General features: G+C 46.8%; 1 protein-coding gene across 2 annotated transcripts in view; it reads right to left on the bottom strand.

Annotated features, from left to right (window-relative positions):
- The window catches only part of RAB40B (RAB40B, member RAS oncogene family), a 30,301-nt gene extending 17,546 nt beyond the window's left edge, over window positions 1–12,755 (bottom strand). The window contains exons 1-2 of one of the 2 annotated variants that reach the window (XM_075279480.1): window positions 12,394–12,755; window positions 10,542–10,817 (exon numbers count right to left, since the gene is read on the bottom strand). In XM_075279480.1, the coding sequence (XP_075135581.1) occupies window positions 10,542–10,683 (142 nt within the window). In that variant the 5' untranslated portion in view covers window positions 10,684–10,817; window positions 12,394–12,755. Of the gene's footprint in view, window positions 1–10,541; window positions 10,818–12,351 lie in introns of both variants that reach the window. The other variant, XM_075279478.1, reaches the window with a different exon arrangement.
- Window positions 12,756–14,707: the final 1,952 nt, after the last annotated feature.

Here is a 14,707-nt window from a genome sequence, read left to right as displayed (position 1 = left end):
TCTACTCTAGACCGCCCACTACTCCTCGCAGGCCCTGTGCGCTGCTGCAGAGTTTAGCTGCCGCCTCCTCACAGATCTGTATTGTTGCGCCATTTCACATTTTTCCAGGGATCAGGCGGAGATTGAAGAAAATCCATCAAAATGGAGCAAAAGTCTAATAAGCGAAGGCAAAACGAGAATCAGACGGTGAAGAGTTAATCATCCTCTTCCTACAGGACCCCTAAATGATGGAGGGCCACCAGTGATATCCCACAGGGGGCGCTGTGCGGTAATAATGCCAGCAAAGCTACAAGGGGCAGCTGCAGCATACATGGGGGGGCACTAGGAATGAAGGCTACTGACTAGAGGTAGGAGGAAGGGGGCCTAAACGATGGAGGACAATTACTACCAGGGTGCCTATAGATGGGGGCAACTGGTTCCAACATGTCTACCGGCTGGTAGCGGTTTCAGCATGGCTGCAGTTTGCTTGGGTCTACACTGTTTCCAGGGTGCCAACAACTTGGGGGGGCTCCAAATTTCAGACCCTTAAGGTGCTCAAGTTTGGGGGTTCTCTGGCTCTTCACATAAATATGTGGAGACTCCCTGATACCAGTACAGGCCTATAGAGGATAGAGATATTGGGGTGCACATGATAGCCCCTCCGCCTAAAACCCCATTCTCTCAGGTCAGTGAGCCCCCCTATATTCAGCACTGGACACAGGACTACGCTGCTTGCGCTTCCTCTGCTCCGGCTGGAATTTGCTTTATCCGTCCTGGCGATGGACCAAGTTCTATCTTAGGGAACTATTTCCATGTAAATAACACCGCAGCAGTGCACCCTGGGATGGCGGGGCCACGGACTTCACTTAAAGGGACGGCGTATTGTTAGATTAATACCGGAGCAATCTCCGCTTGCTGTTAGTAAATAAGAATATCCGGAAGCTGAAAACCTGCAGAGTCCAAATATCCCATAATGTGGCCCCAAATATTCCAGATTATCAGAGTCTTCACGTACCCATAATAGTAGTTTGCAGCCCCGCTTGTGTGTTATCCATACCCAAGGGTGAGTGTAAACTGTTTGTAGTCATCCGAACCTCTCCAAATACAGAGCCTATAGCGCCCCCCTCTGATAATGTCCTTTGTTACCCTGACAAGCCCCTTCCTCTTATACAGGTGTTGGGGAGAACACATGAACAATGGGAGGGTACACAATGTTGCGCCCTACAGAGAAGCCCACCAACGGGAGTATTTTTAACCCATCGTAAGGCAATGTAAGACGCCCCATTAGTCCCCCCCCAATATAATTGCATTAATAAGACAGGGGAATATTCCTTGGCGGTGGGTGATGAAAGCCGAGTGACAGCTCCGGAGTGGTGAAGACCATCTAATTATTCCGTGTGAGCTCCCGCTCTTCAGAAATCTCTCTTTGTGCCAATGTGGAAGGAACAGAGGTAGGTGGGCGAGCGGCACGGAACGTGCAATTTCAGAAATTACTTTCTTGGCAGCTGATGCAGCTTAAAGGGAAACCGTTCCAAAATGTTGACGAGGCGCAGGCTGTGAGCTTGCGGGGTGACAGGTATCAGAGGGGGTGGAGGGGCGGGGGTGTCTGCTCTGGCCAGTCACCTTAATAAACAGTGAGTGAATACAACAGTAGAGGACACAAAGTAGTCGGATCTCCTGGATGGGACTACAACCCCCAGCATGCTATACTGCAGACACCGGGTAATTCTGGATATCTTGCACCAGGGTAGACGATGAGGACGGTGAAGCGTGCGCCTGTACGAAAGTGAAGTGTAAACAGCCAGCCGCTAGTCAAGATCTGGATTATCTAAACTCCACCGTCCAAAGTCATCTGCCCGTGCCAAGGGCTCAGCACGTGGGAGGGTGTAGTGTGTGCTCGGCAGCCCCTGCCAAGAACCGCCAGATACAACAGATCACCCCAAGCTGCAGAAACACATATCTCACCATCTCTAGGACTGCTGGAACGCGTAGGTGCATCACTTTACACGTCATGTACTCATCGTAAGTAATATCAGATCTTATACTACAGTCACATCCAGAGCTGCACTGAGCGTTCTGAGCTTGAATCTCGTCACCATTTCATCCCCCTTTTTATAGGACATGTAGTAAATAAATTATAGGACGTCAACAAAGTCCATGGGCTTGAGGAAGGTGGCAATGACATTGGTATTATCCATGGCTTGAACATGGGAATGTCACCATAGTCTGTGGGCTAAGTGGGGGCACATCACCATAGTCCATGGGCTAAGTAGGAGCTCGTCACCATAGTCCGAGGGCTAAGTAGGGACGCGTCACCATAGTCCGAGGGCTAAGTAGGGACGCGTCACCATAGTCCGAGGGCTAAGTAGGGACGCGTCACCATAGTCCGAGGGCTAAGTAGGGGCGCGTCAACATTGTCCATGGGCTAAGTAGGGGTACGTCACCATAATCCACGGGCTAAGTGGGGGCGCGTCAACATTGTCCATGGGCTAAGTGGGGACGCGTCAACAATGGTGTCGTCAATGGCTTGAGCATTGGCACGTCAAGATTTTCCAATAGACATTATTGACATTGCAGCATAGACAACATTGATTGGGTTATCTCTGGGACAATCCTGACGTGCCCATGCTCAAGCCATAGAAGATACCAATATGGATCTGACTTCACTCAAGCTCATGGACTATGATGATGTCCCAGAAACATAGTCCATGGGTTTGAGTACAGAACAGTCAACATTGTCCATAGAGAATAGGCATGCTCTCAAGCTATAGTCCTTGATATTGATTGCAGAAGAGTCAACACTGTCCAGGGGCTGAGCAAATGAACGTGGACCAGATGGTGGCACATCAACTTTGTCCATGGGCTTGAGCGAGGCCAGATTAACATCAATATCTTCAAGTGGTCATGTCATAGGTTGACCATATCAACATAGTCCATGAACAAAGTGATGTTACATCATCATTGTCCATGGGCTTGGGCAAAGAATCATCGGCACTATCCACGGCACAACTACACTACTCATGGGCTTGAGTGTAGGCTCATCAACATCTTATATGGCTTCAGCATGGGCATGTCAAGGTCTTAAAGAACCTGAGCACATCAACGCCATCTTTGGTCCAAATGGTGGCACATAAACTTCCTTGGGCTTGGGCATGTAAACAACTCCCGTGGTTTGATCATGACCTCATGGACTTCCATGACCTGAACAAACACAAGTCGACAGTAACAGGCTCACCATGTAACCACTCCGAAGAAGGTCCAGTGATCCAGATCGCTCAGTAATCTGACATCTCAGAAATTGCTAAGACGCGTATGAAAGGAATTGGTTTTAATTTACGAAACAAACAGAAAGAAAGACCACAAATATTCGCCAACCCCATAGAGTGAGCGCTACAACCACAGAAGAAAGAAAAAGTGTAGAGTCAACCCGCCCTGCGTACACAAGATCAGTCTCAGACTAAAACCGGTGGAAGGATGAAGAGAAAATCCTTCAGCCACAGACCAAAGGAATTCCAGCCGAGACGATAGAGGGTCACACCCTGAACCACGAAATGAGGAGCGATTGCGCTAAAAATTTGGGTACGCTCTTTAACTACAGGTCTAGCATTGGTTATCCGGGAAGGCCTGGGATTTGTGGTTCTCCAGATAGTTTCTTATCAGTCTCGAGCGGTCTTTACTGACCAAGGTTACAGAATAATGTTAGGGCTTCCCAGGAAGACAGGGACATCGTAGGTCAAAACTCTCTCTTCTAAGGTAACTCTATCGGCCTAGAAGATCCCACCAAAAAATGCCTGAGGTTGCCACCCGATCCCTATGGTCTGGGTTGGACGCCTTGCTGGAGAGACTTTAGGACTATGAACTTCCATAGGAATCAACAGAAACAACCCAAAAATTCAGACACCAACACCACATCTCTAGACACAAAGGCTACCTAGCTTACAAAATCGTGACCACTTGCTTCCAAAACAGTGCCATACCTCTAAGCAGGTTGTGTGCGGTATTGCAGCTTAGTCCCATTCACTTTAATAGGTCTGAGCTGTAATACCAGATACAACCCATGGACTTTGAAAGAAAGCCTCCATGTTCTCCTATTCCTTTAAAAACCTGCGACCTCCTGACATCCTACAACCAATACTGATGAGTACCTGGATGGATTTAGGCACTACCGGTACGGTGTTGGAGAGGGGGGAGGGGCAGGTAGAATTCACCATATGGTAAATACACTTAAGGGGACGCATTTCAAGGAATGCAATAATCCAGGACTTAAATGGCTGACTATATTATTTATCCCCCCCCCCCCGTATCACTTAGATCTTCCCGTTTCCTCCTCATTAGTTTCACATTTCCTGCCTCCTGTTTATCCAAGGATTCTCTCTCCTTCCGTTTCCTATTTCCACGTTCCTGCTGTCAGCTATAGGACCATAAACTACATGAGTAAGACAGATATGGCCGCTGACAGTCCCCACATGGACGCAGACGACATAGCACACATCCTTCTCCCAACCGGGAAGCAATCACCCAGCTTCTCTAGACTCCTGAATGACAAATCGGACTACACAGTTTAAGCTTGTGTGACAACTCCAGTGGGCAATAAGCAGTTACGTTGCTCTTTAAGTAGTCAGTGAGCGGCTTTGCTGGTACTTGTAGTTCAATAACTACTAGGCCGTCACAACGAGCTGCAGATTTCAGGGACCGTGGCTTTATGGGCGACATTGTGACATTGGTTGTAGCGTCCGGTGGTGTAGATGCGCAACTATCACACAATCTAAGGAAGATTTATGATGGAAATATTAGCGGGACAGACACAGCTAGAGGATCGCAGAGTCATAAACCGAACTGGTGCAGAAAGCTGGATGAATCAGGGAATGGCGTCACATGGTCAGGACCGACGCGAGCCTACGGTACACAGAGCCTGAAGGATCATGGGAGCTAAAGGACTGGAGGTTATATAGAGAAGACAAAGGGGATAGCAGGGTGTAGGGGTGATCGTCACAAAGTTGTCCTTAGTTTCTTCCATATCTGATCTCCAGCTAGTCTATATAATGATACAGGATAGCCAAAATGAATTTAAAGGGGGTCTCCATAAGTCAATAACTAGACCTGAATCTGATATACACATGAGCCAATAGGGTTACATGACTAGATTTATTGTCGGGTGACTACAGGACCGCAGCTGCCATGAAGGGCAAGTCTGCGCTATATGAGTGGGATACATATAGGGCGGCTACGAGGCCCAAACAAAAAGGAGTAGGCACAACCAATGGGTCTTGTATCATTGGTCTCTATATTTACTTATAGGAAGCAGACATGGCTAATCAAACCTGCACAGCATGTCAGGAGGAGCCACATAAGCAGACACGAGCAATCAATTCTGAAGAGCGGGTATATAAAATGTGGATTGAAAGCAGACCTGAGTAATCAATCCAGCAGGAAGTGCCCATATTAGAGAACAGACATGGCCAATCAAACCTGTATGGCGTATTGGTATGTGCCCTGTACATATATACAATGGAAAGTAGTCATAACCAATCAATCCTGCACAACATGTCAACATGAACCCGGTATATACACGCAAAAGTGAGCAGGCAAGACCAATCAATCCTGAAAAGGGCGTTATTGTGAACCTTTTATCCACTAACAGAAATCAGACATTGCTAATCTATCCGACATATAATGTCAATATCACCCCTGAACATATACAGTCAATAGGAGAAAAGCCATAACCAATCGATCCTGCATAGCGTGTCAATATGAGCACTGTACATTATACTTACAGTCAAGTAGGGAGCAGGCATGACCAATCAATCCCACAAGGAGTGTCATTATGAGCCTTTTATGTGTCCACTAAGACATCAGTCGTAGCTAATCAATACTGCATGTTGCGTATATGTCAGCCATTTTAGAATTAGTGGGGATCGGTTTTACAATGGGCAGGCATGGCTAATGGATCCTGTAGGGAGCAGACAAGACTAGCCTATCTATAGGGGGCAGCACTAGACATTCTCAGCGTGTTACCCCTGATTACACAAACATGGAGGACCCCTTTAATTGTGACAGGTGGCCACGATTTATAGAGGAGATTTCACGACATCCGCACGGTCCTGTTTATTCCCACGGATGTGATGGCTGCATGTCACAGCAAGTAAAAGTCTGCCGAGAGGAGACGGAGAGTGATATCATGGAGTCAGGAGACGTCATGCAACCGGTATAGCAGGTTCTATAGAGAGCGATGTGTGAACAGCAGCAAGGACTGATCCTGCACTGATAACCCCCATCATCCTGAAATCCAAAATCATAAAGGTACAATCCCCCCCAAATTGTGTAATACAGAAGGTTTCCAAAGCCCCTTTGGTAGGCGCCATCATCCTGAGGAAAAACAATTGGCATGTAGGGGTGAACATGGTCCGCAAGGATAGATACATACTGATGCTGATCCATCGTGCCTTCCACAATGATGAGTTGATGGCTGATGACACGCGCCTTCTGCGATTGGTTATTTAACGTTGACGTCAAAAGTAGGCGGCGGTCACATTAATATGACTGGACTGTGTATAATGATTTGTTACATCATACATGTGATGTGATGTGTGATACATGATGACTGACAGAACACGTGTGTGATGTGGTGGGTGTATGTTGGTTATATTAGGTCTGATGTGTTATACAAGATGTATCAGCTCTGATAGCAGACCACAGCTCTGTTTATTTCGAGAAAATTCGCCCTATACGACGATGCAGAGATACGTCTGACCATAATCACCCCAGTGATAAATCGGGGTGCAGCCCCCCACCCAAATCAGACCTTGCAGAAAGTTCCAGATCAGAACAATCAGATGACTTTAGAGCATCGAGCAGCGTCTCGTGGCCACAAATCAAGATTAGGTTCCTTCCTCTGTGCGGCGCAGGCGGTGGGTGATCAGGGGCCCGGGATCAGACAGATATATACGAGGGTACACGGCGTCCTGAGCACGGACCGTGCACAACTAGGTCACCAGGCGGAAAGACGCAGAACGCACCTGACCCCAAGTAGGGATATCCTTAATCCTGAGGTGTTAGAAAGTCTTGAAGGATGATGATGACGGAGAAACCCCCCCCCTCGTCGTCTTATAGGATTACACTACCAGGATGGCGGCAGACACGGGAACACATCTCATGTCAGTAAGGTCCTATCATCTGGTAATCCGACATTGTGGCGAGGACGAAGAGTCAAGGATTTCATTGTAATCTTCAGATACAGTCGTGGAGAATCCGAAGGTGTAAAATACTGTCTTGGGTGACGGATTATCGGAAGCTGTATAGAACATGAGTGCAAAAAACTAAAAAACAGTAACAACCCAACCATGGTACTAAGACCCTGATGCCATCATGTTTTGTGATCAAACATACATCATGAGAACCCTCAAAGTATATCTCTGGGGGAAAGCTGCATGAAGTGGTGTATGCCGCCATACTGTGCTCTCCCCTCTCTGTAGGTCTCAGGCTAGCTCGCTATAGGGGCATAGGACAGGGACGTCACTCACTAGCTGGACCTGGTTCTTGGTGGTCACGATACTGGACGCCGCTCCTTCCCCCATCACTGACATAAAAGATTCCGCCATATCGCCTATGCAACACTTAGGGCCAATTCCCAGCTTTAGTAGGAGACCTGTGGGTGGTCTGAGGTCTCCATTGTTTCTTCCTTCTGGGATACACCACAGGGGCCGATGGACAGAACTAGGATTCATCCAAGCACCAGGGGGCGACCACCTTGGCATCGGTCGCCAGAGCTTTGCCAACATACAGACTAAAATCTAGACTTAAAGGGATCATATCATTAAATACCCTTTTTTTCTCGATACCACGTAGTAATAGCCTTAAGAAAGTCTATTCTTCTCCTTCCTTTAGATGTCTTCTCCGCGCCGCCGATTGGTAGAAATCCCGGTTTACTTTGGTATGCAAATGAGTTCTCTCGCAGCACTGGGGGCGGGCCCTAGTACTCCAACAGCACAGGGGGTGTCCCCAATGCTGCGAGAGAAATCTCCAGCAATGCCTCCATCTTCTTCAGGAACGGCCTCTCCCTGTGTCTTCCGACCTGGGTTTCCATCTCTTAGGCTTCGGGCCTCAGGCAGAGCTGACAGCGCATGCCTGGGTCACAAGAAAAATGGCCAACTGCGTACACCAGCTTAATGTGTACGCAGCCACAAGAAAATGGCTGTGTAAGCGCCATTTTCTTGCGGCCCGGGCATGTGCAGCCGGCCTAGAAGATTGAAACCCAGGACGCAAGAAGACACAGGGAGAGGCCGTTCCTGAACAAGATGGAGGCGGAAATTTCTCTCACAGCATTGGGGACACCCAGAGTGCTGTTTGAGCGCTGAGGACCGCCCCCAGTGCTGCAAGAGAACTCATTTGTATAGCAAAGAAAACTCGGATTTCTACCGAACGACGGCGTGGAGAAGACATCTAAAGGTAGGAGAAGAATAGCCTTTCTTAAGGCTATTCCTACGCATTATCGAGAAAAAACGGTATCCAATGATAGGATCCCTTTAAGGGGCACTTGCCCTCCATAGAGGTCTATGGACAGTAAACTAGGGGGTGCAATTGTATCCACCAATCGAGTGTATAAAGCAGATGGCTATTTTGTAGGACGGGGTATATTATGTAATGCACATAACAGGGTGACGAAATGTCGGTCACATTGCGGGTGTAGTCTGGCTGATATGTGTGGGAATGTCACATGACTGTGCAGGAATTGGGTTAACCTGTGCCGCACCACGCCTTGTACGCTGACTGCTCAGGGAGTCGCCCTCGAAGGGATCACTTGTGGGAATGTTATCGCAGCCAAGAACTCGTGGGAGTCACCGATGTGAGGCTCGTAGCAGGTGCAGCACGAGGGACGCACGCAACGCAGGTATATACACTGTATAATGATTGCGGTCAGTGAATGGACATATAAAACTTGTCCTGGCACACAGCAGGGGGATTGTTACCTTGTATCAGTCTAGGAAATCCCAGAATAAACCGACTATTAGAAGAATCGTCGCAGCTATGTGAGCAGGACTGGGACACAATAGGATCGATGACATCTGTAAAGTCAGTGATCTGCAACTTACAGCCCCCCAGCTGTTGCAGCACTACAACTCCCAGCATGCTCTATAATCTGGAATTTGTAGTTTTCCAACAGCTCAAAGTATTAGCTCTCAGCTGAGAATATAAACTGAGGAATCTGCAGACAGTAATAGGTATTTGTATCTATAACAAAGCCTGGATTATTGCGGTATTAGAGGTAATGAGGATTAACGCAAGGTATCAAATTAACTCTACACAGCCTGGAGAGATAGCAATGATCCCCCAAAACCACAAAACTGGGAGGAGTCAAACTCATCCATCACAAAACCTCAACTCTAGTAAAAGTACAATCCAGACAAAACTCCCGCAGGCCTGGAGTAACCTGATGATGTCATAAGATTCCTTCCACCCATCTGCTGAGTAATGTCACCAGTGAGAAGACAAGGTCAGTAAGAATGTGAATGTGACCAAACATCTTCCTGACTGATCATAACAAGAGACGGATCTTGTTACCAACCAGAGTTCACAAAACTACTATAATACTGCCCCTATGTGCAAGAATATAACTACTATAATACTGCTCCTATATACAAGAATATAACTACTATAATACTGCTCCTATGTACAAGAATATAACTACTATAATACTGCTCCTATGTACAAGAATATAACTACTATAATACTGCACCTATGTACAAGGATATAACTACTATAATACTGCCCTATATACAAGAATAGAACTACTATAATACTGCTCCTATGTACAAGAATATAACTACTATAATACTGCTCCTATGTACAAGAATATAACTACTATAATACTGCTCCTATGTACAAGAATATAACTACTATAATACTGCTCCTATGTACAAGAATATAACTACTATAATACTGCTCCTATGTACAAGAATATAACTACTATAATACTGCTCCTATGTACAAGAATATAACTACTATAATACTGCTCCTATGTACAAGAATATAACTACTATAATACTGCTCCTATATACAAGAATATAACTACTATAATACTGCTCCTATATACAAGAATATAACTACTATAATACTGCTCCTATGTACAAGAATATAACTACTATAATACTGCTCCTATGTACAAGAATATACCTACTATAATACCACTCCTATGTACAAGAATATAACTACTATAATACTGCTCCTATGTACAAGAATATAACTACTATAATACTACCTCCTATGTATAATAATATAACTACTATAATACTACCCCCTATGTACAAGAATATAACTACTATAATACTGCTCCTATGTATAAGAATATAACTACTATAATACTGCTCCTATGTACAAGACTATAACTACTATAATACTGCTCCTATGTACAAGAATATCACTACTATAATACTGCCCCTATGTACAAGAATATAACTACTATAATACTACTCCTATGTACAAGAATATAACTAAGATAATACTTCCTGCTGTGTACTGGGGCTAATCCTATATAGAAGGCTAATGGTGTGATGTATGAGACTTACCCATGTTATAGCCATATGGTGACTCGGTGGCGCCATCCTGTAGGCTCGCCAGGATCTCCCCTTTCCCAACATCGCTGTCCCCAACAAGTAGAAACTTCAGCAGAAAGTCATAGGCTTTGACCGGGCTTGCTCTGTGGGTCATTCTCCTTCCCTAGAGGCTCTAGAGGATTGGGGCGCCCTCAGCCCATCATGAGGTACGGGAGATATAGGGTCACAGAGGTGCAGCTGTCACGGGAAACATACCCAGAATCCAGAGAAATGACAAGAAATGGAAACCTGAACATATGGGAAAAGAATACAAGAAGCATAAGAACAGCGTATATAACATATACTACCCCACTACTATATATAACACCTCACATATATAGCACACTGTATATAACACACCTCCATACATCTATATATAATGCAGGTCCATGAACCTATAGCGTGCACACTGTATATTCACTAGATCATTCCATGCACTGGGTTATGACAATGTCCTTCATTTAGGGCCAAGTCTGCACCCGAGGGGTCACCTGTTATCACACATGCCTGGCAGGAGTCTATAGCGGGATCTATAATCCTATCCGGAGAAATAGTCTATTGATTAACGGATCAGTCACATGGACACGGCTATAAGGAATGGTCATATAAAGATCCATTATATTATATAAGGCCGCGCAAAAGACTGCCAGCACGCAGCCATCTAACCCAGTTGTGTGAATAAGTATTATTATTATTATTGTTTATTTATATAGCACCATTAATCCCATGGTGCTGTACATTATTATATTAATCCCATGCTGCTGTACATTATTATATTAATCCCATGGTGCTGTACATTATTATATTAATTCCACGGTGCTTTACATTTGGGGGTTACATACAATACACAGAATATACAGGTAGATATAATACTAACAATGACCGACTGGCACAGTGGAGTAGAGGGCCCTGCCCGCGAGGGCTTACAGTCTATGAGAGGGCTCTACAATCTATAAGTACATACACCTATAGAACACACACAGTATATAACGCATATATATATATATATAGTACATAACGCACCTCTATATACCTATAGAGCACACGCCATACATAACGCACCTCCATACATCGATAGAGCACACATACTGTACGTAACACACCTCCATATACCTATAGAACCCCACTGTAAAACAAACCTACATATATCTATAGAACACCACTGTATCATATACACACACATATATATATATACACACAGAGTACACACCATATATAAAACATACTGCCACATACCTATACAGCACCCACTGTATAACACACCGCATATACCTATAGAGCACACACCCCCATACACACATAAAACACATTGTATATTACACACCGTATGTAACCTACCTTCCATATCTCTATAGAGCACCCACTGTATAACACACCTCCTTATATCTATTACACACACCATATAGATCAAACCTCCATGCACCTATAGAATACACCATATATAACACACCTCCATAGAGCACACTGTATATTACATACCTCCATACACCTATAGAACACCCACTGTATATAACACATCTCCATATACCGATAGACAGACAGGTAGATAGTTCACTCACCCATATAATACACCCATATATAACACATCCAAATAATACACCTCCGAATATACAGAGAACACCGTATATAATACACCTATATAATAGACCATATATAATACACAGTATTTAAGACACCGTATGTAACACACCGTATATAATACACCCATACAATACACCTATATATAACACCCCGTATATAAGACCCCCCCCCGCACATACAGCGCACACCGCGTATAACGCACCTTCCTATACCTCGCACACAGTACACACCATGCCGCCCTCACCTCCCCTGTCTCCAGCACAAGCCGTTCTGCCAGACGTGGAGAAGTCCTCTCAGCCTGACAGCTCGCGCACCGCCCACTCACGGCTCTGATTGGCCAGGAAGACAGTTGCTATGGGATCAGTCTGTCCCTATTGGCTAATTCCGCCATCCATCACTGTGTGGGCGGAGCCCTTTCCTGTTCTTCATTTCGCCTCCAGGTAAGGGAAAAAGTAGGCGTGATCAGGGAAAATGAGGGGCGGGGCATGGGAGGGGCTTCCGTTGTTTACAAACGCGCGTTGAACTCTGGGCTCATGCGCAGTGGACGGGAGTAGTGATAAGCGGTCACTGGTACATTGTACCGGAATGTGAGGCGGTGCTCGGTGTTATACTGTGTGTCAGTAATGCTATAAGTACAGACTGAACACACAAGACACTAGGGAGGAAAGGGGGTACTATTCCGTTATCGGGCCAGCAGCAGCGCATTTCAGCACCAGCTTTCGGGACAGCAGTTCAGTTCAGCAGCGGGAATTACAATGACATCCGAGGACTGCTGGCCCGATGCTTGTGCCCAGTAGCCAGTACATCAATGACCCCCCCTCCATCTCCTCCTCCTTCCAGTGCTGCCCCCCAGCTCTCCTTACATCTACCCCGTACCCTCTCCCCGCCACATGACTAAGCCGATGCTGGCCCGATGATAGAGGCCGTGCTTGTGTGTAGTAGGCAGTACATCGATCGATGCCCTCATCCTCCTCTTCCTTCCAGTGCTGCCCCCCAGCTCTTCTTACATCTGCCCCGTACCCTCTCCCTGTAATAGGCCTCACCGTAAATCTTGAGCAATGAATGCTACTAGATAGCCGCCGGACGCTGCAGAAAGTTTGTCCCTCCGGCTCGCTGTAGCTCACCGTTCCTATAGTCGGCGTGTTTCTTGTCAGGGCCTGGATTGAGCCCCGGTGTCTTTCCTTTCGGTCTCGGTACTAGCGCTGAGGTGAGGCCTAGTCGTGTGGCGGGGAGAGGGTACGGGGAAGATGTAAGGAGAGCTGGGGGGCAGCACTGGCAGGAGGAGAAGGATGGGGGAGGGGGGTCATCGATGTACTGGTTACTGGGCACAAGCATCGGGCCAGCAGTCCTCGGATGTCATTGTAATTCCCGCTGCTGAACTGCTGTCCCGAAAGCTGCTGCTGAACTGCGCTGCTGCTGGCCCGATAACGGAATAGTACCGGAAAGGGTTATACAAGAAAGCTGTTGTCCATAGCAACCAATTACAGAGCTGCTTATATCTCATACAGTGCTACAGAAAAATGATAGATGGGCTGTGATTGGTCACCATGGGCAACAAAGTGGGGTCTTCCTTTAGACAGTTTTGTAAATCTGCCGCCTACAGCCCTGGCCAGGAGTGTGAGGGAGTGCGGTCACAGCTGGAGCCTGGGGGCCCTACAGGGTTATGTGTCCCTATAGCATACCCTCTTTTGAAGAACCAAAAGAGGGACAAAATGTAAATTTAGCCCCGCCCATTTTTGTGTTGACTCCGCCCATTCTCATTAATTTTTCATGTGCCCGCACACAGTATAATCCTCCTACAGTCACCCGTAAATTATATGTCCCCCCTCTATCTCTCCCCCAATTTCATTTACACCCTTCATCTGCCCCAGATTCATGTCCCCACATCTCTGCCCCCAGATTCATGTCCCTCCATCTCTGCCCCCAGATTCATGTCCCTCCATCTCTGCCCCCAGATTCATGTCCCCCATCTCTGCCCCCAGATTCATGTCCCTCCATCTCTGCCCCCAGATTCATGTCCCTCCATCTCTGCCCCCAGATTCATGTCCCTCCATCTCTGCCCCCAGATTCATGTCCCCCCATCTCTGCCCCCAGATTCATGTCCCTCCATCTCTGCCCCCAGATTCATGTCCCTCCATCTCTGCCCCCAGATTCATGTCCCCCATCTCTGCCCCCAGATTCATGTCCCCTCCATCTCTGCCCCCAGTTTCATGTCCCCTCCATCTCTGCCCCCAGATACATGTCCCCTCCATCTCTGCCCCCAGATTCATGTCCCCTCCATCTCTGCCCCCAGATTCATGTCCCTCCATCTCTGCCCCCAGATTCATGTCCCCCATCTCTGCCCCCAGATTCATGTCCCTCCATCTCTGCCCCCAGATTCATGTCCCTCCATCTCTGCCCCCAGATTCATGTCCCTCCATCTCTGCCCCCAGATTCATGTCCCCCCATCTCTGCCCCCAGATTCATGTCCCTCCATCTCTGCCCCCAGATTCATGTCCCTCCATCTCTGCCCCCAGATTCATGTCCCCCATCTCTGCCCCCAGATTCATGTCCCCTCC

This window comes from Leptodactylus fuscus, chromosome 6 (genome assembly GCF_031893055.1).
Source record: "Leptodactylus fuscus isolate aLepFus1 chromosome 6, aLepFus1.hap2, whole genome shotgun sequence".
In the NCBI taxonomy this organism is placed as follows: Eukaryota; Metazoa; Chordata; class Amphibia; order Anura; family Leptodactylidae; genus Leptodactylus; species Leptodactylus fuscus.
The sequence above is the reverse complement of the archived record's forward strand: the minus strand, read 5'-3'. Positions and strand labels throughout refer to the sequence as shown.